The following is a 27,027-nucleotide window of genomic DNA, read 5'->3' as shown; positions in this document are numbered from 1 at the left end:
GGGCTCAGGAGTTCTTGTGGTGCATTGGGAGGGGGCTGTTTCAGGTGAATGCATGAGCTGGTTTTCAGGGAAATGGGATCCATCCTGCTTCCCTGAGGGTCTCCTTCAGGATGTCTTAGGGCAAAAATCAGCCCTGCAGAGGAAACACGTTGCTGTGTTGTTGCTTGCTGGGATGGAGGTGTCTTGAGGGGGCTGCCCTCTTCTCTCAAAGTTGTCCCCCTTGTTCCCCCAGGCTGTGCACTGGGGAGCTCGAGCTGCTCCCCTTCATTTGTTGTCATTTATCTATAATTTAGAGTGGAGTTTAGTTATATTCTAATTGAGTTTCATGTGTCACAGCGTGTCTCAAACAGAAAATAAAATATTTAACAACCTCCACTGGTAATAAAGATTCACATTTGCCTCATTCTTGTTCACAGTACATGAATATTCTGCACCGCACTCCGCAGGTATTAACTTCATTCAGATTTCTCCCTGGTTATGAAATATAACAGTAATGACAGATAGAAGCCAGAGCTTAAAAAAATTATAATCAAAACCAACAACAGCAAACCAATTTGATGTCATTAAGTCCCCTCTGTTGGTTAGGGGAGTATTAATATGTTCCCATTCATTGCTGGCTTCTCTGTGTGTGCAAGTGCTCTGTGTCTGCTCACACTATTACGGGCAGGAACTGGGGCAGGAGAAGGGCAGGGGCAGCTCCAGAGCTGGGAGAGATCTGGCCTTGGAGGGCCAGGACCGAACTGTGCTGAAATAAAGCCAGGCTCATGTCTCCACTGTGCTGCTGCTTGAGTGGGGATGCACATGGGGTTGGGTGTGGACTAAAGCACCACTGCTCCCTGCTGGGGCTGGGTCAGGGCTGTCACAGCCGGGCACTCAGGTGCTGAAATGGGTCAGGCCCATGGTGGGAGTAAGCCCTGGGTGATTTTTGGGTGGTGGCTTGTCCCCCCAAGGGTGAGTTGTGTCTGTCCTAAGCAGGCAGGACCTGGGTACTGTGGGAAGGTGGCTCTTGGGGAAGGTCTTGGGACTTGCTGTTCTGAGGGTGGCTGAGTGCCATCGCCAGGCCTGATGTGCGGGGCTTGCCCAGGGCTGTGCTGGGGGAGATGAAGCCACTTGGGACACAGTCGGGTCCAGGCTTGCCACTGAAACAACTCCCGGGGGCAGAGACGGGCTTTGATCCTGTTGATGTCCCTGTGCTTTGCTGTGGAGCTGCTGGGAGGTTGGTGTGGGGCACCTGCCAGTCCTTTGCCACATCCTTGGGTGGTCTGAGGACTTGGGCTGTTCCTTGGAGAGCTCCCATAAGAAAGGCTGGGGCTGTGATGCCTTGGAATCTCCAAACCCAGTCATTACCCCAAGAAAAGGGAGGATGGGGGGACACACTGGGCTGGTACCAGCGTGCAGAGCACGAGGAGTGCCATGGGGCTGGCAGTGAGCTGCCCTGGTGTTGTGGGGCTTTACAGCACCACATTCCCTTGTGTTCCCTGCACCCCACAGGGCAGCTGGATCCCCACCAGCTCTGCCCTTCTCCCACACTGACAGCCCTGACCCACCATGTTGGGGTCCCTCCCCCGCCGTGTAGCCCTGGGAGAGGGGCCCTGAGGGCACAGACACGGGGTTTCCCTGCCCCTGCTCAGCCTCGTTCCCATGGGTTGGTTTGTGTTCCCTGCGCGGGCAGAAGGACCCTTGGTCCCGTGACTGGAACAGTTCCTGGGCAGAGCCCCGGCCATGCGGCTGGAGAAATAAACATCTCTGAAACATCTAGCAAGAATCTGTCTGTCCATATATATTTCCTTTCCACGGGACTCCTGGTTTGATATATGCGTGTTGCAGTATCCCCACTGCAACACCACCAAACCCCGCACCTCCTGCACCTGAGAATCTCATTTTGCCGCTGCTGTCTCTGTCCATGTGCGCTCACGAGGGGCTGGGCAGCCCCAAACCGAGCGCTGCCCCTCGCCGCCACCACACGGGTTAACCCCGGTGGCGAAGCTGCTCGTGCTGCCCGTGGACTCGCGAAGGGAAAGGCCACACACAGGCGGGGTGATCCAGCTCAAACGTGTGGAACTGGCTTAAAGCTCCCCGGGAGCCACAGCGAGGAGCTGGCACAGCAGAGGGACCGCACGGAGCTGCAGGCACGTGGCTCACACCCCGGCCTTGCCAGGGTCACCCTGCTGCTCTGCCACCTCTCACACCACATCCCTCGCTGGCTTCTTGCACGTCCCCATGCCTGGCATGGCTCTGGGGCATCGCCTCTGTTGCCTGGGTTCCCGAGCATCCTGAAGTTGCTGGGAGCTGCTGAAAATTCAAAGCGCTGTTTTAATTATGTGCCATGAGGAAAGCAGCCTCGATCTTGAAAGGAGGCTAATGATGGGACCGCCAGGATATTTTCAGTGGCAGGAGCTCAGAATCCGTCTCAATGTACATTAAAAAGGGAAAAATTTCAGGTTTGCCTATGAAATAATAACTAATAACTTGTAAACAATGACATCACCGTACACCTCGCTGCTGGGGAAGTGATTTAGAGATGCCTTGCTGATGTGAAGCGACAACATCTGCTCTCTGCTGGAAGGAGGAGGAAGATCTCCTCATCAGCTTTAAATTTAAATGTCCTCATTTCCACGCTTCTGCAGCGCTCAGCTCCTGCAAGAGGGTGACTGAGGAGCGCAGGCTTCAGTGGGGGCTCAACGAGCCACTTCTCCCTGCCTGGCTTTCTAAGAGTGTCAAAATCAGAGTTTTCTACCCAGGAAGGCCCCCTGGGTCTGTATGGACTCATTGCAGGATGGGATTTAGTCTCCCTGTGGCCCAGCGCTTTGTTCAACATCTCATCCCAGCAGAGGGTGATGAGATGCACCCCAATGTCCCCAGAGGTGGGACAGAGAAGTCCAAGTGCTCTTGGTGATGCAGAAATTGCTTTAGGGTGAAGTGAGGCCAGGATGACCCCACCCCAGCACACTGCACTATCCCCACACCCCAACCAGGGCACCCTTGTCTGCAGCCACCCAGCTGCACTGCCCCCCATCAGCCACCCCCACTGCGAGCTGCTGGCAGGCTTTGTCATGTTCCACATTATTTTTAATTATATTTTATTTTAAAGGGCTATTAATTACAAAGATTTCCCAGCAGAGGCCTTACATGAAAAAAAAAAATAAGAAGGAAAGGGGTAAAAAAATCCCTTTCCACATCAAGGGTTCTTACAGGTGAACTGGAATATAAGACTGAGAGGGGTTAAGCAGTGAAGGAGCAAAGTTTGGGGTGTGTAAGGACCAGTGGCACCCAGGGGTGCCTCCAGTTCATGGCCAAGATCATTTGTGGGTGCAGAGCCCCCTCCCTGGAGGAAAGAGCTGCCAGCCCAGCCATCCCAGATGTTCCAGCCTGCAGCTGCCAGCTTGGGGCAGAACTGACTGGGATGAGATGTTCAGTGGGGTAGAGGGCACAAGCTCTTGCTCACAACCCAGCACCCTGCTGGCTCGGCCCTAGGATACCTGGCCCTCGACCTCCACAGACCCCGGGTTAAAGCCCCACTGTCCCTCTTGCCTTGACCCCTCCCCTCCCAGTCCCCCCAGGGACAGGTTTCTCTGTACCCCTGTCCTCGATGTTCTCTGCTCCTCGGAGAGAGGGAGGCATTTGTGCCATGTCAGTCGGTCACTGCTATCAGTGCCACGTGCTCACTTAATATTCATTCATTTTAAAGCCATTTGGGTCATTTTCTCCCCAGCTGGAGGGGGAAGCTGCTGTTTTAGGACAGGGGAAGAGGTGTGGAGGGCGTGATGCTCTCCTGACCTGCCATCCAGAGCTGCGAGTTTGGGGACAGAGTTGGCCTCTTTGGGGAGGAACTGTGACCCCCTTCCCCACGCAGCACAGCCCTGCACAGAGGTTTAATGATTTTGACCTATATGAGATGGGACTCAGCTGCTCTGTGGTGGGAAAGGTGGCAGGATAAAAGCTTTACTAGGGAAAAATTTGATTCATTTTTTTTAAATATGGGCCAAGATCTGTTTTTCTCATGCCTGGCCACCAACACTAAGAGGTACTGACCTCTCCCTACCCTTGCCCCCTCCCATGTTCACCTTTTCTCAGTTAGCAATTTGCTCAATTGCTCAGCAGTTGCCATCACAGCTCTACCTCCTGCCTTCCCCTCGCCAGACCTGGGGCAGGAGGGTGTTTGGTACAGCTCTGGGGTGGAGTTGTTCTCTGGCTGGAGCTCCTGAGCACTCAGGTAAGAGCCCAAGCAGAATTATTGTGCTGAGACCTCTTGGTCTTGTGCCCCTTGTGCCAGTGGAGGGGGGTGGGTGGTGCCCTTGGGTGCCTCTGGCTGCTATGGGATCTTGGATGGAGACCAGGGGGTTGCTTTTCTTGAGCTTGGAGCCGCTGTGAGGGCAGGGCGGTGACTTCTGGGTGTGCTGCTGTTGTTTGGAAGGTTTCTTTTCTTGCCAACCAGCACATGCTGAGCGAAATCTGTGTCCTGATCCCTGCTGAGCCCAAGGCTGAACTCCACAGCCCATCCTCAGGTGTTCCCCTGGTTCTGCCCCTTGACTCTTGCTTCTCTTCTCTTTTTGGCACCTTATACCCTTCCTTTCTGAGGCCATTGCTGTCTCTGGGCATGCCTTCCTGAGCTCCCTGGTGTGCTGGACGCGCTTTTAGCAGTGCTGGGGCCAAGGCAGGTGCTCTCTGGAGCAGCAGGTGATGCTCGCCGGCGTCCCGGTGCTCCGCAGGGCTGGCAGCAGCAGAGCTTGGGGATCCAGGACCTGGCAATAAGCATCTCATTTGCCTCCTGTCTCTTCCTGTCAGAAAGATTTGAAGATTCAGTTAGAGGGGGAGTCACTGATAGTGGCAGGGCTGGCTCATGCCCCATGCTCCCGCTTAGTGGGAACTCCATGAAAGCCAAAAACTCGGGAGAAAAAAGCAAGAAATGCAGATTTGAGGGGATTGAGGGATGGCTTTGAGCACAAGTCTTATGAGGAGCAGCTGAGGGAGCTGGGGGTGTTCATGCTGGAGAAAAGGAGGCTCAGGCAGGATCTTATTGCTCTCTACAGCTGGAAGGAGGTTGTAGCCAGGTGGGGCTTGGTCACTTCCCCCAGGTAACAGCAAGAGGATAAGAGGAAATGGCCACAAGTTGTGTCAGGGGAGGTTTAGATTGGTTATTAGGAAAAGTTTCTTCATTGAAAGAAAGGGTGGCCAGGCACTGGAACAGGCTGCCCAGGCAGCTGGTGGAGTCACCATCCCTGGTGGGATTTAGAAAATGTGTGCATGTGGTGCTTACAGAGATTTTTTTCATGGTGGGCTTGGCAGTGCTGAGTTAATGGTTGGACTTGATGATCCTAGAGGGCTTTTCCTGTCTAAAAGGTTCTCTGACTCTATGGCTGGAGGCTTGGGGATGTGCTCCAGCCCCTGGCATTGCATAATGGTGCCCACTTGGGAGAGGGATCTGAGGGGAGCACCAGGCTGGGCTGGGGAAGACCCGCTCCACAGCGTGTGCTCAGTAGGGTGAGCCTGGGTGTCAGGGCAGGGCTTGCTCACCCAAAATCTCATCCCTCAAAGCTGGGTCTCCACAGCAGCAGTGAGAGCAAGGCAGGAGCTGGGCTGAGGCTCCATGTCCAAGGGTAGAGCAGGGCAGAGCCTCCCTAGTGTGTCGGACAGGGACCTGCCTTGATCTTGGCTGCATTCAGCAGAGCTTGTTTTCCCTCGGGAGGGAGGAAGCCACGGTTAATGTGAGAGGATATTTAACAGGGACAACATCCAGTGTGGTGCTGGGTCCTTGTGTGCCGTCTAGGGGGGCTGTCTTTGTGGGAGTGATGGAACTTTGTGTTTTCTGATGGTCAGAGCCAGGATGTGGTCACTAAAATATCCAATCTGCCCAGACAGAATAGCCTTGAAAGGGCACTTCCCTCTCCTCTCCGTGTTTTCTGGAGGTAATAGAGGTTGTAAAGGGAAATGTAGATTTTTTAAAGATGGCAGGGGCAGAAGGATTTTTATTATAAATTATATTTTTACTATAAATTATGTTCTGAGCCCCAGAGCTGAAACCTGGGTTCTGCTCAGCTCTTACCAAGTCAGGAGAATGAGCCACACTGGTGCTATGGCCTCGAGCGGCTCAGCCCTTGCAGACGTAGCAGTTTCCAAAACTCGGGCCGTGCTCAGGTGTGGATTGATTGGGTACCAAAAAGTCAAGGTGCAAACATTGATCATGCAGGAAAGCGTTGGTCATCAGCCAGCAATAAGCATTCCCCAGCCGAAATTCTGAATTCCTTCATGCACACCAAGTGGATTGTGCTGGTCACAGACGTCCCCTTGCGCAGTGGTTGTGCTTCATGCCGTAGTATTTATTCCCTCCAACTACTTGTCTGGCTCATCACTTAATAAAGATTGAGAGAGACAATAAAAACATTCATTAAAGAGGAAAAAAATGAAAGATGAAGCCTTGCTTGCAACCTCTAGCAGCTGGTTTCACTAAGCTTCTCCCAAACCCTCCATGGTCGTTCCCGGTGCCGGTACCCAGCCCCTCCCCTGGGGTTTTGGGGTGCAGCACCAGACTGGGAAGGCCATGGCATCAATGAGATAACTGGGAAGAGCAAGAAAATGTCTGGATGATGACAGAGGGAATTAGCAAAAGGACCTCTTGGGGGAAAAGCAGATATTTGGACGGGGTTATGCAGGGTTAAGGAGCTATTTTGTGCTGTGTGGAACCTGCGGCCGGTCTGTTGCTCCTCCCAGATCCTCCACTGCTGTCCAAAGGGGGGAAAGTATTCTTTGAGCTGTGGGTACTGAGGATGGGAGCATCCCAGCAGGGCTGCGTCAGGGCTGGGGCCGGGAGGAGCAGCCAGGTCCCTGGAACAGGGAGGGCAGGGAAGCGGGGTGTGCACGGGGCTGGGGTTGGTGGGTGTGTCTGCTGTAGCTGTGTCAGCTCAAATACTGTGAATGGTGTTTCTCCGGGGGTCAATTCACTGATGGGGCAGCCAGGAACCCCTTTGCACAGCAAGGGCTCCAATCCCACAGAACTGACTGTCACTGGTGGGGTGGGGGAGCAGAGACAGAGTAGATTTTCTGCTCTCAAAGTGCTCTTTGACAGCACCTGAGTCAGTGAATTGGTCGTGGGAGGCCTGGTCTGCCCCCAGACTGTGACATCCGAAACAAAATGTGTGTTTTCCCTCCGGTTCCAAGGCATGAGAAGAGCTTTGGACTTTGTTGCGATTAATCACTCAGCCCCGAGCCAGATACTATATAGGTTCTGTCTATAGCTCCCAGAACTGATAGAAATATTATCCTGCCTTATTAAAATCACCCACAGCTACTGCAGCTGTATGTCAACAGCAAAACAAATAGCGACTGGTTCCCATCGGGTTGGAGCCTCTCTGCTGAGGCTGTCTTCAATCCTCCTTCTGCCAAAGTGCTTACAGATGTAGGCTTTCCCCGTTGCAGCTCAGAGTAGCTCCTGTATGGCTGATTCCAAATCCCATTACCATGTTGGAGCCGGAGCCGTCTTTGGTGAGCATCAGCTTGGCTGAACCTCCCCCTTGACGTGAAATGTTGCTCGCAATGCTTTTCCTAGAAGGACTGCTAAGGAAGAGAGTGCAGGGCTGTGCTCCCCCAAAAAAACCCTAAACGGAGCGGAAGAGTAGAGCAAGAAGGCTGTGCTGGAATGAAAGTGGGGCTACTTCCTCTTCCTCCTCCTCCTCCTCCTCAGGTGTCCCTGCCAGGGGTCTGCTGCATAATTTGGGGCTCATCTCAACTGCTGTTGGGGCCATAACTGATGTTGAAGTGCATGAGTCCCCTTCCTCTTGCCCCTCCAAAACCACCACAGCCCTAAAATTCCTGCCACTAAAGCTGTCCCTGGCTCACCCTCATCCCTCACTCCTGTGCTATCTTTGGTCTAATTAGAAAGCCAGGATTGTGCATGTGAGGCAACTGTGACCTCGTTAGTTTCTTATGCAGTATTGAAATTTCTACTCATTTACATCCCAAATCCCTAAATGTGCAGCTCTGATCTCTGGGGTCACTTCTTGCTGCTTTCCATCCTTCTCACCAAGGTTCTGGGCTGGAGCTGTGTTCCCAGTCCTCAACAGATCGCTCCACTTCTGTCTGGAAGCTGAGCCCCCCTCAAAGAAACACCCTTGTTTGAGGAAGAAAAATTCCTGGTCTAGCCTGGGCACAAGGGAAAGGCTCCCTGGGGAGATGCTGTGGGCTGGGGCAGTGCTGGGAAGGGCTCCTGGTTTAGCTCCTCTGCCCACCTGACACAGGGGTGGGCAAACGAACATCCTGGCTGGGCTGTGCCAGGCTCTGGGCTCTCATCCCTCTGAGATCCACAACCAAGATCACTCTTCCCCTAACAAGAACATCTTTTTAGTTTAGTATTTGCTCATGCCAAACTCCTGTTAGGCTGGTGGTGCTGGCTTGATCCTCCTTGGGTGCTTCACTTTAAATTTAGGCTTGACAGACCATGTATCCTCTTCCTTTTTTCCTGTCCTAGTTGAAGGGAGAACGCTGTTGGAGATGGGAAGGTTTGCATGTCTCTTCTGTGTGATGTCGGATGCCTTTATAGGGCAGGTATCTTCTAAAGCAAAATGCTTTCAATTCTCACGGCGAGCATAATTCTTGAAAATGTATGCAATAAACAAAACGAGCCAAATGTAATTAAAATGGAGACAGCATATAATCTGGTAACCCACTTAGAGGCTCAAAGCTTCAGCTTTTAAAAAATGTTTGCTCCAAATCCATTTAAATAAACAGACCGACACACAAAGACTCTCTGTACATCATCAGGATACAAAGAGAATCGGATCAAAAGCAGCTGTGACCAGGCTGTACATATGTAGTGAGGAAATTGCTTGATCTAAGACTGCACCTTGTACATGCAAATATGTTTGTGGACCTTCCCGGGATTGCATTTGTACCTCAGCCGAGCTGTTGGGCTGTGCTCTGCCAGGGAGCAAGGGCTGCTGTGTGCCCCACTGCCAGAGGGTTGGCTGGGGGCTCGGGGAGCTCTTGGCATGCTCGTGTGTCTGCTCTGTGCTTTGGCTGTGGCAGAGAGAGGCCGAAGACAGCTGAGCTCTGCCCTTTCCGTGCACACACTGCATCCAGAGGGGGGGATCGCTCAGAAACCTGTGGAAAAAAATGGGAGTCCCTGTCCTTAGCACCCGTGTTGTGGCCTCTCCGCTCGCCTGGTGTCACACATGTCATGTGCTGTCACACCAGTGTCCCTCTGGGCTTGCAGGAGGGTCTCCTGCACGGGGGGGCTGTGGGGTTTGCATCTCCTCTGCCTGGACGCTGTCACTCACAGCTCTGCAGCAGAGCCTGGCTGGCCTTGAAGTTTTGCCAATAGCCATGTGATTTGTCTCGGGTTGGACAGCACAGGCTGTGAATCCAAGATCAAGTGTGCTCCCAGGCCAGCAGGATTTGGCCAAGAGAAGGCATTTTGGGTCAGACAGGAGCATCTGCCTGTTGTTCTCGCAGGTGTTTTTGGACTAGCTGGAGCTCTTGGGAAGGACATGCTCATATTTATATAAATATGATGCAAGGGCTACTGGGGAAGGGTGAGAAAGCTATTTCTAAAGTGAAAAAAAAAAATCTAAGCATTAAGAAGCAGGGTCCTGGCTCAGCCTGGGGATGTCAAAATGCGGGGTGCTAGCAGAAAATCCTTTACTCGGGTCCCGCTGGAGGAAGGTCTGACTCGGCAGTGGTCGGGAGCGCCCAGCGGGCCGTGCCCCTCGCTCGGGGCCGTGTGTCCCCCGCTTGTCCCCCGGGGCGCTGGCGGCGCGGTCGCTGCCGTCGGGGCCGGCTCCCGCCGCGGCCGGGACTCGCACCGGCAGAGGGAGCTCCGGCCGCGTCCTCGGAGCAGGGGGGACGGGGGGAGACCGGCTGCTCCCACGGTTGGGGGCTGACGGGTCCCCCTCCCCTCCTCGGGGCCGGGCCCCCCTGCGAGCTGCCGGCCGGGCTCGTGTCTCCAGCCAGCCCGGGGGCGACCGGCTCGGGACGGGCTGACCACGCTCGAGCAGCCGGGGACTTGGGAGGGGGGGGGCACCGGGCAGTGACCCACATGCACCGAGCGCAGGAGCACGGTGTCCGCTCTCAGGCGGTGGGGGACGGGGCAGGGGGCAACCCCTGGGGACGCGCAGCAGGGCGAGGATCTCCTGCAAGGCTCAGGCAGCGCTCGGGAGGGCTCGGTAGCGGCTCCTGCAGCCTTCGGCACTTTGGCCCGGCCGGCCTTGCACTCCTGGCGCTCTTCCCTCCCGCAGGAGAGACCGCGCGGGGCGGTCTCCCCCCGCCGCATCTCTCCCCCTTTGCCTCCCCCCGGCTTCCCCCTCTCCCGGTGCCGCAGGGTCCCACCGGGGGCTGCCTCCGCCTAACGCGGCGTGGGGCTTTCCCGCTCTTCCCCGCCCCCAGCGCTCGGCGCTGCATGTCCCCGTTGTCCCCCGCACCCCCGCAGGGCAGGGGGTGCCCGGCCCCGGTGCCCGGGCGGGTGCGCCCCGTCCAGCCCCGCCGGGGACCGCGCTGCCCGTCCAGCTGTGCCCCCGGACGGACACGCACCGCAGCCAATGGGGAGGCGCTGGGGGGCCGCGGGCGAGCCCCCATTGGCGGCGGGGGGAGGAGGAGCCGGGACTTGAAGTTGGAGTGAGGGATCCAGCTGTGCGGAGCGCTCGGCTCGGCGCGGCCGCCGCGGGAGCATCCTCCGCCGCCGCCCGTCCCCGGGGCGCCGGGCAGCATCCCCCGCCCCGGGCAGATGTTGGGGCGCGGAGGGGACAGGCAGAGCCGCTAAGGGCGGCCCGCCCCGCGGGTGGGGGCCAGCACCGGCAGCGGGGGCCGCCCCGCCGCCGCCTCCCTGCCCGCGGCTCGGCCGGCTCGGGCCCCCGGAGGCACGGCGAGGAGGAGCTACGGAGCCCGCGGACGGCAGGGCAGGACGAGGGGGGCGGCCCGGCCCCGGCCCCGGCGGGGGACGAGGCAGTGGCTCGCCCGGCCATGTCACCCCGGCGCTGAAGCCGCCCCGCCGCAGCCCCCAGCCCCCCGGCCCCGCCATGGCCGCGCCACTCTAGGTGTCCCACCGGCTCGCCCCTCGTCGCCCGGGCTCCCCCGGGGCTGCCGGCCGGAGGATGGACGAAGATGGACCGCGAGCGGCAGAGGAGGATCCGGAGCCGGGCAGAGCCAAGACTTTCATCCGCCTTAATGACCTGTCCGGGGCCGGGGGCCACCCGGGGCCGGGGGACAGGGAGGCGGGCAGCGGCGACTCGGAGGCGGAGGCGCTGCCCTACCCGGCGCTGGCCCCCGTCGTCTTTTTCTACCTGAGCCAGGAGAGCCGGCCACGGAGCTGGTGCCTCCGGCTGGTCTGTAACCCGTATCCTTTGCAGGTGTTCGGAGGCGAGGTAAGCCCCACTGGGCCCGCACGCCCCCGGAGCGGCCGGCAGGGCGGGGGACACCTCCCGTCTGGAGCCCGCCGGGTGATGGGGAAGGAGCCGGGGTTCGGGAGGACCCGTCAGCAGCCGTCCCCGGGGTAGCGGGGGGCAGCCGGCGATGCTCGCCCCCTCCCCGGCGCTCGCCCGGGAAGTTTTCCGGGCTGTTGCAGGGGCTCGGCGGTCTATGTCGGGGTGCGGGGCTCCCCCTCCTGCAGGGCTTCCCTCTCCCGGCCGCGATGCCGCGGCTCCCGCGGGCTTCAGCGCTCCGTTCCACGGGGACTCCGAGTGGGAGCTGCTGGGGACCATCCTTCCCCGGGGATCGACCGTCTCCGGTCCCGCTCCCCAGACACGCTGAGGGACCCTAACCCCGGTCTCTTGCTTTGTGGACCGGTTCTTCCTCCCTGACCCCATTTCTTGCCCATTTTAGGCTCCCTGATCCCTTCCCCGAGGGTTTGCGAGGGGGTTGCAATCTGGAGGGAGGTGGAGGTTTTCGGGGGTGGGGTTGCTGCCCAGCTCCAGGGTCCCTAAACAATTCAGGGTGCTCGAGCCCAGTCGAAGGGCCCGTTCTCTGCAGTCCCCCGGGGGATGCTCCTTGCTTGGAGGGGTCGGGGCAGGTTGGGGGTCACGGTCCCCTGGGTGTGCGTTGGCCAAGGGCAGCTGTTTGTCAGATCCTGGGGTCAACCACGACCCTCTAAAGGCTTCTGATCTCCTTCCAAGCTCCCTATCTGCTCTGGCACAGGCCGAGCCGCTTTAGTCAAGTTTAAGCCTTCAAAAGAAGGGAGGGGGGAAAAAAAAATAGAGGAGACAATAGAAAAATTTCTTCCTTCCACAGTCTTGGTGTCTTTAAAGCTTCCCTTTGGAGTTGGGTTGCAACCAGCACACGGCTTGTAGCATTCCGAGTATTTTACCATCCCCAAACTCCAGTTCCATTTATTATTTGCAGAAACAAAACCCCGAAATGAAATAAAGTGAAGCGATGTGGCTTCCAGCAGGGGCTGGTGCAGACGCTTCCCGGGAAGTTCCCGTGTCCGTGCTGCGCTGCCGGCGCAAGAGGCAGGCGAGTAGGTCTGGGCAGCAGCCCCACATCTGGAGGGGGAGAGGCTGTGCAGCAGCAGGGAGGACATGTTACATGGTACAGAGGACCAGAATACCCTGTGCAAGTCCTCCTCCTGGTGTGCGGGAGCTGTTAGGAATTACATCCCAGCTGAGGTCGGTGTGCTTGGGAAGAGCGGTGAGGGTCTGCTGGAGTTGTGAATATTGTTTTACTTGAGCTTCAGCAATGATTTCTCTGATAAACAGGCTGCCTTTTCTCCTAAAATGTCCCCCAGGAGGGAAAAATCCAAGATTTCTCTTCCCAGTCATGAATATCCTCAGCAGCTTCTCCCCAGATCTCTTTCAGACCAGCTAAGCAGTTCAAAGCTGCCTTTATTTAAACATCTTAGGAAATCTCGCAACTTCGTGAAGCCTTCTGTTTTGGAAAGAAATATTAACGACAGGCTGCAAGTCAGTGTGTTCTTGTTGCCTACTATGACTAATATTATTTATGATTGCTGGTTTAAATATGTTTCCAAGTCTCTTTGTTCTGTTTTTTTTTTTCTTAAATTTTTAATCTTTGAAATGTTTTGAATCTGGTGTTAACACCTGCATGGTTTTAGTGTTTTCAGTAAAATCCCCCACCCCAGTAGCGGCTTGAAATGTGTTTTCTCCTCTGTGGCTGCGAAAACAAGCTGATTAACTTTTGTCCTTGGAAAATTAGTGGTATTGTGGGCACCTGAAAACACCACTGTGAGCCGGGGATGAGCATTAAGTGCAGTCCTGCTAGCTGGGATTTTTCTTGTCACCAATTTTTCACTTGTTACTGACAAAGAAAAGCTCTTGCCGGGAATCCTGGGGCCACGAGGGCGATGTTGTGGGTCTTTGAGTCGTGTGGCTGCATGCAGCTGTTTGTTTTCAGGGTCACTGACCCAGAATTGGGGGAGTTCATTTAAAAACAACACAAAAAAACCCCCAGTTCAGCCTACAGAAGAGAGGAAGGCAGTACCTTGGTACCTGCACTGTGTCCCATCACTTGCTGAGCTGTTCAGCAGAGCGTTGTCTTGCTCATCCCTTTGCCTCTGTGCCGCTCCAGTGCTGGAGCTGAGCCTGCTCTTGTTTATGTTTATTACTTTTATTTTTTTTCTTTAGTGTGGTGGCCCTTCTCCATCTGTAATCTTCTAGGAATCATGCCCCAGTGTTAAAACCATGTAAATCACGTTGCTGGAAAGTCTTTGTTGCCACCAGCTGCCTTGCAGAGGATTGACAGTGCTTTGGCTGATGTGCCTGCTGAATCCTGCCCCATCTCCGGGGGCTTGGAGTTGTTCACTGCCTTCTGCCACTCTCTCAGGTGGATTTTACCTTTCTGCATCTGCTCCTGCAGAAACTGGATGGGAGGGCTCTGGTTTGAGCTGTGCTTGTGGAGATGCAGAGCTTAGGGCTTTTCCAGGCATATTTGTGGTGCTCTAATCTGACTGATAAAATTTGCTGTGGATGAGGCATTGGGAAGAAGTGCAGGACCCACTCTTGCCCAAGAAGGACAGTTTGTACCCCCGAGGTGCAGCTGGAACTCCTGGGATTCTGCTCTGTATCCCTGTCCAGGCAGTGTGCGTGGCTGTGGTACCTGAGGCCGGGTTAGGGGAGGGTGATGGTTGAGGTGCTGAGTATCCAGCAGGGATGCAAAGTCCTGTTGAGGTGGTTTGTTGGGATTTTCTGCCATGTTTCTGTCCAGAACATCCTCTGCCTGGACCAGGGAGCTTTTTCTCTTGCTGTCTGGAGCAGAGATGTGGGGTACTGTGCTGCTCTCCTTCTCCTCTCCCTTAGGGCTAGAAGGAGGTCATGAAGTTTGTCCTGATCCAGAATTTTTCCAGAGCCTGAAACCTTGGGATTTTTAACTCTAAACATGTACCAGATGGCCAACCTGTCCTCCCCCTCCATTCCATTGTGGTCTTTGAGTGAAAACCTCTCTGGGAGCCATGAGGACCTGGGGGGATGAGCCTGGTTGACAGCCTGTATATTCCTGGTAGCTTTGGGGTGGAAGGTTCTTCCCTGGGTGAGAACTTTCTGGGTCAAGAGGGAAGAAAGAGCAGGGACAACTTTAGTGGTCACAGTGCTGGGCCCACAGGCTCAGAGATGGGAAAGGCTGTGGCACATGCAGCGTGTCCTGGTGTGCGTGCTGGCAAGGCCATGAGAGGAGAAGCAGGAGTCTCTGAGAGGGAGAAAAGAGGAGGGAAGCTGGTTACTTGACTTTCACTTGTAAAATAAAAGCACCAGGAAGGCTGGGAAGATGAAAGGCTGTATCAGGGTCTGTGCCAGGCTGCTCCTCTGATCAGAGACAAGAAACGAGGCTATTTCTTGAGAGTTGTGGAGTGATTGAAGAGCGGGGATGGAGAAAGTGGGGAGGATGCTACCACTTGGCATTAAGAGCTCTGAATAGAGAAATAGCAGTGTAACTGAAAGGGCCTGTGATATCTATTGTAGTACTGAAAACTGCCTCGTCCCCCACGCCTGCCTGCCTGCCTGCAGAGCGCTGCTGCCTGGAGAGCAGCACGCGGCAACGGGGCACTGCAAAAACCTGCTGGAAGGTGCCATTCCTGGGGAGACATCCCCAAATTGGCTGAAATCCCGTTTTTTCCTCCTGGTTTGGAGGGTGAAGGGCAGGTCTGCAAATTCCCTCGCTGGGAAGGGGAGGTTTGGGTGGCACCAGGAGGAGTGCTCCCATCCCTCTTGGCTGCTCTGCGGCACAGTCCCTGGGATTTGGGGTTTGGGAATGGCTTTGGCAAAGAAACGTATCTTGATCCGGTCACAGAAACCAGCCCTGCCTTCTGTCTGCAGTAAAACAGAGAGGACTCTTGCAGCAGCCACCTCACATGGCTCCAGTTGCTCCCAGTAGGGAGAGATGGGTGACCAAAGCTGGGTCCTGGGGAGGTGCTGGGTGCCCCCAACTCCTGTTGGAAGTTGCAGATGCCCAGACACCTCCAGGAATGGGTCTGGAGCCCCCATGGCGTCACGCCAAGGTGGAGCCGAGATCTGCACCAGGCTGGCTCATGGGATGGCTGGAGCTGCTGTGCCAGAGCTTGGTGCTTCATGGAAGGCAGCACTGGCCCCACCGAGGGCACAGCCAGCCCCTGCTGAGCTCACCCTGTGCCCTGGGCTGTGCTGGAACCACTCTGTGCTGGTCTGGCTGGATCCAGCTCTTCAGGAGGGGCATGTCCGTGTGTCTGACTGCACCAGAGCCAGGACCTTCCTGCTGGCTGCGGGTGAGACCTGAGGCTGCTGAGCTGTGTTGTGGTTTGGGCTCCTCAGCCCCAGCAGTGCCCCCCAGTACCTTTCCTCACAGGAATGCCTGTAGTGAAGGCAGTGGGCAAGTGGAACCCCTGTCACCCCGTGGGAGATTGGGACCCTCACCCCCTCCTCAGCCATGTCAGCTCATGGGGAGAGCCAGGAACTGCTTGTGCTGCTCTTTGAAGAGTTCAGTGTGGTGCAGGGTTAAAAATACACTTTTTTTGTTATCAAAGGGGTGTATTTTTTGGGGCGAGTGCACGTGGTGTCCTTTACACTTCTATACATTTGTTCCAGCCTCACTTCTGCGTTTAACAAAGCAAAACGCTTTGATTTGACAGGTCAGACCTGAAATGGATCTTGTTTTCATTTAAAAACCCCACAAAGGAGCCAGAACCCATTTGCTTCACCTGTGTCTGATCCATCCCAGGGCACCTGAGCTTGTTTCTCCTGTGACCCAGTTCGCTGGCTGGTGCCTCCCATCCCTCCTGGGACAGATGGAATTTCTCCCGCTGTGGCTGAGCCTCTGCTGTCTCTGTGCCCCTTCCGTGGCTGCTGGGGAGAAATGAAACATGACTTGTCTGGCTGATGCCCGGCCGAGGGGGCTCCCACAGCCCCTTGACCCTCCTGCCTGGGACAGAGCATCCTGCTGCTCCCAGGGCAGGTGCTGGCACATCCCTGGGCTCTCTCCAGCTCCTGCGTGACCATCTCGTGGAGAAACAGGACTCATCACCTTTTAGCAAGGGCAGCACAGGGGTGCTGCGGTTATTTCCCTCCTCCCAGGAGACAAATAACTGCAAATCCTCTTCCCTGCTGTTCACAAACCCTTTGGGAGCTCAGCGGGAGCAGCAGGCGGTGTTCACTTCCCGGAGCTGGGCGCAGTGGCCAGCATTCCTCTCATCCCTGCCTCCCTGGAAGAGCCAGGAGCAGCTCGATCCTAATGTAGGTGACACCTCGTCTCACCAGGGATCTCTGGAGCCACCCATGGCCCAGCCGTGCCGACAGCCAGGCGCTTCCTTTGCTCCCCGCGTGTGTATGTGTTTTTTAAGGAGATTCTTCTGCGAATTCCCTCTTCCAGGCTGTTGTGTCACATCTGGAAGTTTGTGTAGGAGTTTATCCAAGCGCTGGAGTACAGCGCAGCTTTTTCTCATTTAAAAATCATAGGCTGGCATTTTGAAGCGGGCTGGGGTGGGGGGGAGGAGGGAAGGGGAGAGGGAAGCTGTCTGCCAAAAAGCAAACTGGAGCAGAGGAATCGTAATGACTTCCAGAAGTTTTCTTTCTTTCTTCATTTCTTGCTTTCCCTCCCTCTCTGCCGGCTCACAGACAAAAGGCTCGGCCTCATGCGGTCCGTGGTTATGTCATCCCGGCCGGGAGGGGTGGCCCCGTCCTGCCTGGGGACCCCGCGCTGCTCGGGGACAGCTCTGCTTCGGCTCCTCGTAGGAAATCCGGAACACGGGCTCCCATCTGGGGTGGGGGGAGGCGTCTCTGGAGACTTGCTTGGTACCAGTGCACAGACTATTCTGAGCTGGAAGGGACACACAGGGATCATCGAGTCCAGCTCTTCGGTGAATGGCCCGTGTGGGGGTGGTTTTCATCTGGGGCCAGCAGCCGGGGCAGGGGGCTGGGAGGGGATCCCAGCTTTCTCCCCGCCCCTCACGCCCAGGACAGGAGGGGCAGACGGGCGGGTGGCGATCCGGGGTGGGGTTGGACCACCCCGCGCCGCTCATCCACGGGGCTGACGTGTCTCCCACCAGACTCCCTGCTCTCCACTTGATCGGCTTTTGTGTTCTCTGCCCTGTTCCGTAGTGCGGGGTGTTGGAGCCGGTCTGGAAATGCCCGGGATTTTATGATGCACAGAAAATTTCTGCTTTCTTCTCCCCCCGCACCCACTGCAGAAGCTTTGGCATCGTGCTGAAAAATGCTGCTTTCTCATTTTTATTTGAAACTCTCCTTCACTTTGTTTTTTTCCCCATTCTGAAAAGACCAAGTTTTGGATTACCCCAAGTTCCCTGCCCAGGTTTCTCTCAACGCTCCTTTTTTTTCTACTGTTTTGCTGGAAGGGAGCAAAACCTTCGGCCAAAATGAACCTCCCTGATGGCTTTTTCACTTGGATCATGAAATCATTTTCCCTTGGCAGAGGACCCATGGGGAGCCTTTGCCCCCGGCAGCTTTGCTGGCTGAGAGGAGGGTCTGAGGGAACGGGGCCGTCCTTGGGGAACTGGGGAAGGAGCATCCGGAGTCAGGTTGGGAGGGCTTTGAAGCTTCACTGTGGTTTGGAGGGGGTTGAATTTCCTAGTTAATTAGGAGGCCTAAGTGTTTCTGGGTTTGTTACGAGGCCAGATCGTGGCTTTCCCTTCCCCGGAGCCTTGGCTCTCTGCTGAGCAACCTAGATGTGAAATGTTCCCTTTGGATGGTGATGCACGCAGAGGTTTCCCCCAACCTGGGTTCATTTGGCTTTGGCTTTCTCCAGCCTTGGCCTCTCACCCAGGAATCTGGCCTGGTGCTAAGAAATAAAACAAAAAAAAAAAAAAAAAGAAAAAAGGAGGAAATTCTCATGGTTTTATATAACGGAGTGAGTAACGACTGGTCGTGCTTTGGGATGCTCTCACATCTGCTTCCTACCAAAGCCTCAGCAAAGAAGCTTTGAGCAGATGGAAAAACCACATTTTTCAGCCTGAATATTTGCTGAGAGAAGCTTTGAGGCTTGCTCTCCGTGCTGGCTGCCGTGGTGCTGGTTACTGCCTTACGGGAAAGGGGCTGCTGGGGTGCCAGGAGCAGCATCCCGTGCCCGAGGTGTGGCACGGTCGGGCAGGTCCTGGCGGGAGCTGTGGCCGTGCACGTGTGCGTGGGACCGGGACGTGCCCGTGACTCAGCCCCCAGAAGTTCACCGCTTTAGTCACAAGTAGATGGAAATTGTCTATTGGTTTGGCTCCCGTGCCTGAAATGTTGTTTTGGTTGGGATTTTTAGCATGTTCCCTAGGCGCAAGGGACTGGCGGCTGTTGGTGTTGGGGGTTTTTTTTTGTCACCCGTGTCATCCCAGTTTTCTCTCTCTCTCTCTCTCTCTCTCTGCCGGGATGCAAAATCCAAGGGTGAGGGCAGGAGAGGGCTGAAAATGGGAACAAAATGCTAAAGCCGGTGATGACTGAGAGCTGGGAGCTTGGCACAGACGAGTTTATAAAGAAAAGGGGATTTATTTACTGTAATCCAGGCGCTAGCCCCACACTTACAGGGTTCCTAGTGCAAAGCATCCTTATATTTATCTCTAATTTGGTTCTCTTCCAAGAGGTTTTCCCCAGTGAAAACTGAACCAGCTTCGAGATGCTCCCTAAGCCTGGGGGCTGAAGGCAAACCCACAGCCAGCAGCAGTGGAGCTGGGCAAGGGGATTCACAGGGATTCACCCACCTTGGCAGCCCAACCACCCCCGAGAGGTTTTATGCCTCCAGGATTTCCTGTGATTCATAACTTAATCAGGTCAGGTTTCGCACTCCCTCCTCCTGCGTTATTGGCCGCCTCTGCGCTGCCTCCCGAGATGCTGGTGGCCAGAGCAGCCCAAGGCAGAGCCCTCCCCTGCCCAGATGGCGAACAGGGCTTGTTAATGATTTGTTAATTCAATTAGAAAGTGCTCGTTAACCCATGGCGAGGCTGAAGCTGCCTTCTGGAGGGCAGGGCTCACCCCCATGCCTGCGACTCCTGCTGCCAAAACATTTATTTGGTGTTAAGCTGCCAGCCACGCTATGCAAATAGAGATGTTAATCATGAATAAGGTTCATTTTTAACTCCGGGTTGAGACTAGACTTGGGAAGAACCCTGCTCCGGGGAGGGGAGAAGGTGGTGGGAGCTCTGCTGTGGGTGGGTGTGCAACTCCCAGGGCCAGGTTGGCTGGATCCTGTGGAAGGGAACAAATGTCTCTGCTCCTGCTTGGCCCCGGGGTCTGTAGGAATAAAATGTTCCTTCTGCTGCGGGTGAATGAGGCTTGTAAGTGCATTTGATGGGCTGCTCCTTAACCAGCCTCCTCTGCATCGGTGCTAGCTGCTAATAACACAAATCCCAGGTCTGGGCTGGTGGTCCCCGTGCCTGTGTTGGATGCAAAATGTCTTCAATTTGGGAACCATCGTGTCTAGATAGCCTGGGTGTAGCAGTTCTACCTTAATGGGAGAAAACAAACTCCAGTAAGAATGATAAATAATGGAGCCCTCTGATGCTCCATTGAATTAATGCTTATCCGGGCAGATAGGGAGGAAAGGAATTAAATTAATATCTGACTTGTAACTGCTACTGTATGTGGTTATTGACTTATCTTGCTTTGGAGGGCCATAAATATGTCTTGGGATATACCCCCGAGGCCATAATCTGCTCAGGGTCACGGTGCAGGTCTGTCTCTGATGTTCCTTCAGAGATTCATCTTGACTTCTAGGGTCAAAAATCCAAATTCCTCTGACAAAGGACCCAGCCACGTGCAGAGGGGAATATGTTTGCTCTATATGGCAAGCATACAGCATAAATCTCGAAGGTCTCTGCCCTGTATAAATTGCTTTATTGTTTGTGATCCATGGCTGGCTCAGCGTTGGAGGGTGTGGAGCCTGATTTGACTCGGAGGAGAGGTTCAGGTGAAGCTTTGTGGCTCTGGAATTGGGATGGATCACAACTGGAGCCTCATACTCTTATCCACTGCCTTTCTCCCTGTGCCTGGGATTTTGTGCCTCTTAGGCAGTTGTTTAGGGGTTAAGGATGGCTTGGGGGGATAAGATGGGCCTCTCAGCCTACCCCTCAGTAGCCGTGGCCCAGGGCTTTGGGTATCCATGAGCCTGGGGGGTGGAGTGAGATCTTCCCTTTCAGCCCTCAGTACTGTGTGGGTGCTCCTGTTGATGAGCCAGTGGATGTGAGCTGACCCTGGGCACCCCAAACCATGCCGGCCATGGGGGTGGCACAGGGCATTTCCCAGCTCTGTGTGCTTGGTGTCCTGGGGCTTTGTACCCACACGTGTGTGCTGCACACAGGGTCAGCAGCTTGGGAAACCGATGGATGGTGACAGCAAGGGCCAAGCTGACCTGTCATGGTCCCCTCGTGAGGCTGACCTGGAGCATCCCTGTGTGCCTGAGCCGTGGCAGGACATCCTTCCTCTAGCTGAGGTGGATGTTCCCAGCTCTTGGGCTCTGTTTTACACAGGGGATAACTCTCTGCCTGGGTGACTCCCCTCTCAGCAGTGTGTGTTCACCCCCTTCTCTGGCACAGCCAATGTTAGTGCAGGAGTCTCCAGGCCATGAATGGTGCTCTGAGCCCCCAACCTCCTCTTCCTCTCACCCATTGTTTCAGGCCCTGCTGCCTGGATGAGGCATTGCTGTGGTGAGGGTATTTTTTAGGATGCTTCTGTTTTATCTTTCCATCCTGTCCCTTAGGATGGTGCACATCCTGCCCCACAGCAGCCCCCTCCAGGCACCAACACGCTGCTCCCATGGGAGCAATTTCCCCTGCTGTGGGCAAATCACAGCCCCTTCTTCAGAAACTGCTCATGGCAGCAGCACAGGGGAATCCTGTCTTTTTCCAGGAAAAGAAGAGCAGAGGAGCCCAAGGCCAGCACGGGGTACCCACAGCGAGGGTGGAGACACTTCTGCCTTCATCTCAGTAAATGGGCTCTGGCTCCTCCAGCAGCGGATGTTCACATCTCAGCTGGGTTCTGGGCTTGGCTTTGTGCTGGGTTTTGTTTTCTCTTTTCTCATAGCCCCATGAAGCTGGGCTGTCTCAGCTCTGCGAGCTCAGAGGGCTGAGCAAGTGGGGGTCGAGCTGCAAATCTCATGGTGAACTGGGGGACAAAAGGAAAGTGCTTTGCTGTGCCTCCCCCTCCTCCCTCCCCCCCTGCAATCTCCCCCATTCATCTGCTGAACACCTTGATTTTTTTTAACCTCTGGTTTGGGTTTTTTTTTTACTATTGCCTGGATTTTGCATGGGGGGCAGGCTGGAGGTTGGGGGGGGGGGTGTGTGCACTGAATCTATTCAAGGAGTTGTGATCTTTGCATTTCATTTTGCAGTTCAGCTGGAAAGATCTCGTTTCCAAATACACCCACACACAGGCACAGCAAGAGAGGAGAGCGCAGGGGAGGGAGAGAGCTACTCAAGGGGGATGGGGCAGCATGGGGAGGGCTGGGGGCCATGGCAGGGGCACTGAGAGCCTTGGCAAATCCGACTGGGAGTGGTCCAAAGCCTTTATCTGAGGGCAGGAGATGCCTTTGCTCTGTATCTCAAGGCCATGCAGGTGCTTGGCTGCCATGTGAGTGCTTGGATGCTTTAGTCCAGAGCAAAGAGGGCCTGAGAGGAGCAAAGGTCCCCCAGCAGAGCCCTTGCCCTGAGCCTGGCAGTGGCTCTAAGAGCATCTGGGGGGACGCCAGGGCAGTTTTAGAATTGCACACAGTGTGTGTGTGTACATACACAGGTCCCCACCACAGGCTGAGCAGAGCCCAGGACATGGCTACACCATGGTGAGACCTGCTTTTACAATGGAAGAAGAGCAAAGGCACAGAAAGAAGTCATGAAACTCCTCTCCCAGTGACCTTCAAGCCAAAATCATCTTATTTCCAAAGATGAGCCAGTGCTGGAATGATTCCTTTAGGCTGTAACTCCCCATCCACACCATCTCCCTCCTGGGCCTTCCTTGCCAGCCAGGTCCTGATTCCAGCTCTTGGGTTCTGGAGGAGCTGGTGGTAGGGTGGATGCATCCTGCATCTCCCAGTGCTGTCAGGGATGGGGTTAATGGAAAGCAAATGAACCTTCATCCTGGTGGGCATCTAAATGTGCAGCAGAGGGTAAAAGTGAGGAGCTGAGCAGATGGGGACTTGGTGGTGGTAGAAGGTTTTGGACAGACACCTCAGCCTGCCTAAGCTGGGAGCTGATGGTAACGTTGCCTCTACATCAGAGTGTCGGGGCAATGTGGGGGTAGTTACCTGAGCCCCCAAATCTGGGTCCTTCCCTGGCTTCAGGGCTTGGGAGCAGCTTGGGGTGCTGGGGTGTTGTCACAGGTACCTGCACTCCCACCCATCTTCCCCCCGGGCCCCTTGGGTGGATGCTGGTGGCACGTCTGGAGCTCAGCCCCCACACACTGAGTCCTTCCGCCACCCCTTCGGGTCAGTGCATGATTTTTTCCATCGCTCTGAAGCGGCTGAGCTCATACAACAATATTCCCTGGGCCAACACCGCTCCTTTTTGAAGTTCCTTGTTTTGGTATTCCTCAAGCTCTGTATCCTCAGGCATGAAACACAACACCCCTTGGCGCTGGAGGCATTTCCCCGACGCCGTGGCTTTCGTCATCCCCAGCATCCTGCTGCCAGGTGAAACCACTGCCCCATCCCTGAGCTGCTGGTGGATGCCATCTCCTCCCAAACTCACCACAAGGCTTAAAAGGTGGTAAAATAGGATCCTTTGGCCACCTTGGCACGCCGCAGCATGCCGCCAGTGGAAAGGCAGCCACTGGAGCGTGCTCAGGGCCGTGTTTGTCTTAGCCAGTGGCCACGACTGGAGCCGGGGCTCTGCCAAGCAGTGAAAATGCCAGAGCAGTGAGTTTATCCCGTGGTGTTTGATTTGTGGTCACGGTGGAAGCCGGGCTGGGAGTGACAGTGGAGGATGCAGCAGAAAAGAGCAGTTTTGGGACGGTCGTGCAAACATCTCGTGGTGCTAAAAGTTGGGATTTTCTCCTTTGTTTTTCCTCCCCCGCTGCTGGCCGTGCTGGCGGCGAGGTGAAGTTTATGGGAGAAATAGCGCGGTTCTGGGAAATATTTTGCCTTGCTTGTATTGTTGAATTTTATTTTCTTTTTCTGGCAGCGGATGAAGGAAACGGGAACACAAACAGCTTGGCTGGTGGGGTATTGGTCCAGAATCAGCCTGGGCAGTGAGAGGCTGCTTTTCTGGGGACAGAAAATACTCGAAAGCAGACGGGGTTTTCATTGTTTTCATTCCTCTCACTTTCTGTCCCCGCGCTCTGCTGGCTCTTAGGATGATGTTAAACAAGGGGAGAACACATCCTGCTGTTAAGGCAAGGATGTGCATTGATGCTCCTGGCCTCCCATGTGTTCTCACTGATTAAAATCTTAAATTCTTCCATTTTTTACAAGATTTTGGGTTTCTGTGCTGAGCTGGAGAGTCTCTATGGCAACAGCTACAGGCAACTTTTATCTGTAACCCTTTTTGGGTTTTTTTGGCAGAGGGGGGGAAGAGGATGGGTGCATGGTGCTAGAGCATCAGTGACTATTTGAATACCCCAAATATTTGGGGTGGTGAGTGCTGGGAGAGAAATGGAATTGAAATACAGAATTGCTTCTTGCCCATGAAGCCAAGGGCCTGGGTCCTGGCTGGACCCCTCTCCCCTCTGCTAATTATGGCATTTTTTGACTGTGAAGAGGGGAGAGTCCCATCCATCCCCACATCCATCCCACCCCAAGGCCAGGGGTTTCCCACTTGGGTGTCATTTCTGAAGGAGTTTAGAGCCATTCTTGGAGTGTGATTGCAGCAGCATTTCAAGACAATTAAAACCTGAGCCTTTTAGGAAAAGTTGCAGCATGTAATAGAAAGGAAACCAGCTGGGCTAGATTGAAGCATAATAGGTTTTGGGAGTAATTTTTAGAATCCTATACTGTAGGTCTTTCTCGAAAGATACTACACAATTTAATAACATGTTATATTCCTATATGTTATATTTAAATCATCCTATAGTATCGTGTAGGAGGAATCTAATTTTCCACTACAGGGTAATATACCTTTCTATAGGTTTTTGGTTGTGGGTTTTTTTTATTTTGGTCCATTGGAGTTAAATGAAAAATTATATCCTTCCTAGAAAATCTAACAGAATGATGAGAAAATAATACCCTTAATTTATTTTATAGAGTGTGTGAGTATAGGAGTTTATGTAGCTGTATAAAAACCCATTTAGGGCCTGTTGGGGAGGTGATTTGAGATAGGATGGAGATGGGTTCAGATGCTGTGCTGGCCAAACAGTGCGGGGGCTTTGAAATAGGGCCTGGGACTGTCTAAAGGGGGAAAAACTAAAAATAAATAAAAGCCAGGACTTCCTTGCATCTCTACTTCTGCTCCTGGGATGCAGTTAGAGAGACGATGGAATGGTGGGTGCAGGGCTGTGGCAGGAACTGCTGGAGCGGGGTGAGACTAGGGGCTGGCTCTTGTGCCAGGGGCTGGAGAAAGGAGCAAGCAGCTCTCCATGCTTGGAGAAATGGGCTTTGGAAGTAGCTGGCAGGGGCTGTGCCGCTCTGCGTGGCTGTTTGCAGCAGGCTGAGGGAGGCGGGAGAGGGGTCCACGGCACGGCGGGCGATGCCCTTGCCTGTATTTTGCAGCACTGCCTCGTCTGTAAGGGGTGAGTTCTGTGGTGGTTTTGCCTGGTCACACATGGATTTGGCCATACCAAATCCACCATACAAAGCTGGGCAATAATTCTCTGTGCTGTGCTGATGGGGAGGTGTGACAGGGTTCCGTGGGCAGATGGCAGCTGGGCCCTTCTGTGTGCTCACCCTGCTTTGTGGGGTCTGTGTCAGCTGTAACTCCACCAGTAAAAGCCCATGGCTGGGATGCTCTGCTCACTTATGGAGAAGGCGCTCCACGGGCTGGGGCACATGTGGTTCTCCATGGAAAAATGTGGGACTGGGCTCCCTCTTCAGCTTAGCTTGGAGCTGCCCGTCCCTGTGGTGTCAGGGACCTGCGTGGCCAGGTGCCCACCCAAATCCCAGGGAGCTGGTGCCATCCCAGAGAGAGACAAGGGGAAAGTGGTGGCTTTGGTCCTTCCAGGTCCCCAGAGGACAAGCGCCTTTTAATAGCCATGGCAACTAATAAGCCCTGCGTGGTGACAGCCCTGCTGTCTCCATGGAAACGGACCGAGTATCACATAGCAACATGTGCCTCACGTACCCATGGAAACGGCCCGGTAGCTTTTTAGCATCCTCTGTTAGATCTCTGCTCTGGGAGGTGGTGGTGGGGTTTATCCCGAGGTGAACCCACCGCTGTGGGGAGGGGGGGCTGGCGTGAAACTGGGGAGGAGGGTCTCAAAGGCTGCAAGAAACCAGGGGCTTTATGGGAATCAGGCATATAAGGTGTCCCGGGGGCAGTCCAGTGGGGTGTTCCCAGGCTGATGAAGATGTGGAAGGTGCTTGCTATCCATTTTTTTTCTTCCTCATGACAGCAGCAGGACTTGGATGGGGGGGGCAAAATAATTTGGATTTGAATCTGAAGGGCTTTGGGTAACTGAAGGAGAAGAAATATAAAAGATGCTCAGGGCTGGAGGGCTGGAAACCACCTCACCGCAGGCAGAATGGTGTCACAGTATGATACTCACAGGTGGGTTTTCTTTGTGGTCTCTGGAGTCACCTCATCCTCAAGCTGGGGTTTTCCAAGCCACTAAAATGAGGTGTAGAGACTGGGAGTGTCCCTCCTCAGTGGGCAGCACTCAGCAAGGGGGAGGCAGCAGGACACACGCTGTCTCTCCATGCAGCCTCTGCCATTTCTTGTTCAGCAGCTCATTAACCAGCCTGAGCTGTTACAGGTTAATTAGGATTTGTAGCTGGTGAGTGTGAGGGGTTTGTTGGGGTCACAGCATGCTGAGGTTGGTGTAAAACAGTCTGGATGTCAAGTTGCCTACGTGTGCTGGGTGCAGCAATCGCTCTGAACCGCTGTAGCAAAGGCAACCTTCCCCAAATTTACCCACTAAGAGGCTGAAAATTTTAGGAATTCATTTATTTGGAGCTGTTGAAGCGTTTCTTGCAAATGCATTTCTTCCCCTCTTGTCGCAATGTGTTTTTAATGGGAAGCCTGCATGGGCACTTAGGAGTATCCCTGGTTTCTGTAAACATCTATGTGAATAAATGTGATGGCTTTGGGAAGGTTTACAGGTTTGGTGTTTTAAAGGCTGTGAGCTGAGCTGGTTAAGTTTTTTTTTTTTGGTGAACTTTCAGACCAACCTTTTGTCTCTTATTTGCTTTTATTCTCACAGCTTTCACTTGGTCTGTGGTGGGCTGGGAGACACCTTTCAGTGTCCAAATCCCACTGTTTTTTTGGGAGTTGGGAGTTCTGACTTTGCTCAAGTGCTCTTTGAGTGGGACTGGGGAACTTGAAAACTTCTGGATTTTTCCCTGTGGTTTGTGTGTTACGGGAAGATAAACGTGAGTTAAGAGCAGGTGCTGTGGGGGGAGGTGTTTTCTGTGGAAAAGTTTGGGGTTGTGGGTCCGTCCTGGTCGGAGGTGAAACTGGTGCCACAATGGAAGAACATTAAAACTGGAAAACCTGTGCTGAAGCTCTTCTGGCTCTCGGGGCTGGCAGCAGAGAGACACCTCTGCGGTAGTGCTGTG

General features: G+C 54.6%; 2 protein-coding genes across 27 annotated transcripts in view; one reads left to right on the top strand and one right to left on the bottom strand.

The window, feature by feature from the left end:
- Positions 1-9,566: 9,566 nt before the first annotated feature.
- Positions 9,567-11,005, bottom strand: LOC116453721 (basic proline-rich protein-like). The gene is made up of 2 exons (XM_032129444.1): positions 10,410-11,005; positions 9,567-9,993 (listed from the first exon to the last, which is right to left on the bottom strand). Exons 1-2 carry the CDS (start codon positions 11,003-11,005, stop codon positions 9,567-9,569), a joined length of 1,023 nt encoding a protein of 340 aa, XP_031985335.1.
- CACNA1G (calcium voltage-gated channel subunit alpha1 G) overlaps positions 10,818-27,027 on the top strand; it is a 146,420-nt gene continuing 130,210 nt past the window's right edge. For 11 of the 26 annotated variants that reach the window (XM_032129496.1, XM_032129492.1, XM_032129490.1 and 8 more), the window contains exon 1: positions 10,822-11,320. In XM_032129496.1, coding sequence (XP_031985387.1) covers positions 11,079-11,320 — 242 coding nt within the window. In that variant the 5' untranslated portion in view covers positions 10,822-11,078. Of the gene's footprint in view, positions 11,321-27,027 lie in introns of all 26 variants that reach the window. The other 15 variants (XM_032129478.1, XM_032129475.1, XM_032129479.1 and 12 more) reach the window with 4 other exon arrangements.

Source organism: Corvus moneduloides, chromosome 19 (genome assembly GCF_009650955.1).
Source record: "Corvus moneduloides isolate bCorMon1 chromosome 19, bCorMon1.pri, whole genome shotgun sequence".
Classification (NCBI taxonomy): Eukaryota; Metazoa; Chordata; class Aves; order Passeriformes; family Corvidae; genus Corvus; species Corvus moneduloides.
The sequence above is the reverse complement of the archived record's forward strand: the minus strand, read 5'-3'. Positions and strand labels throughout refer to the sequence as shown.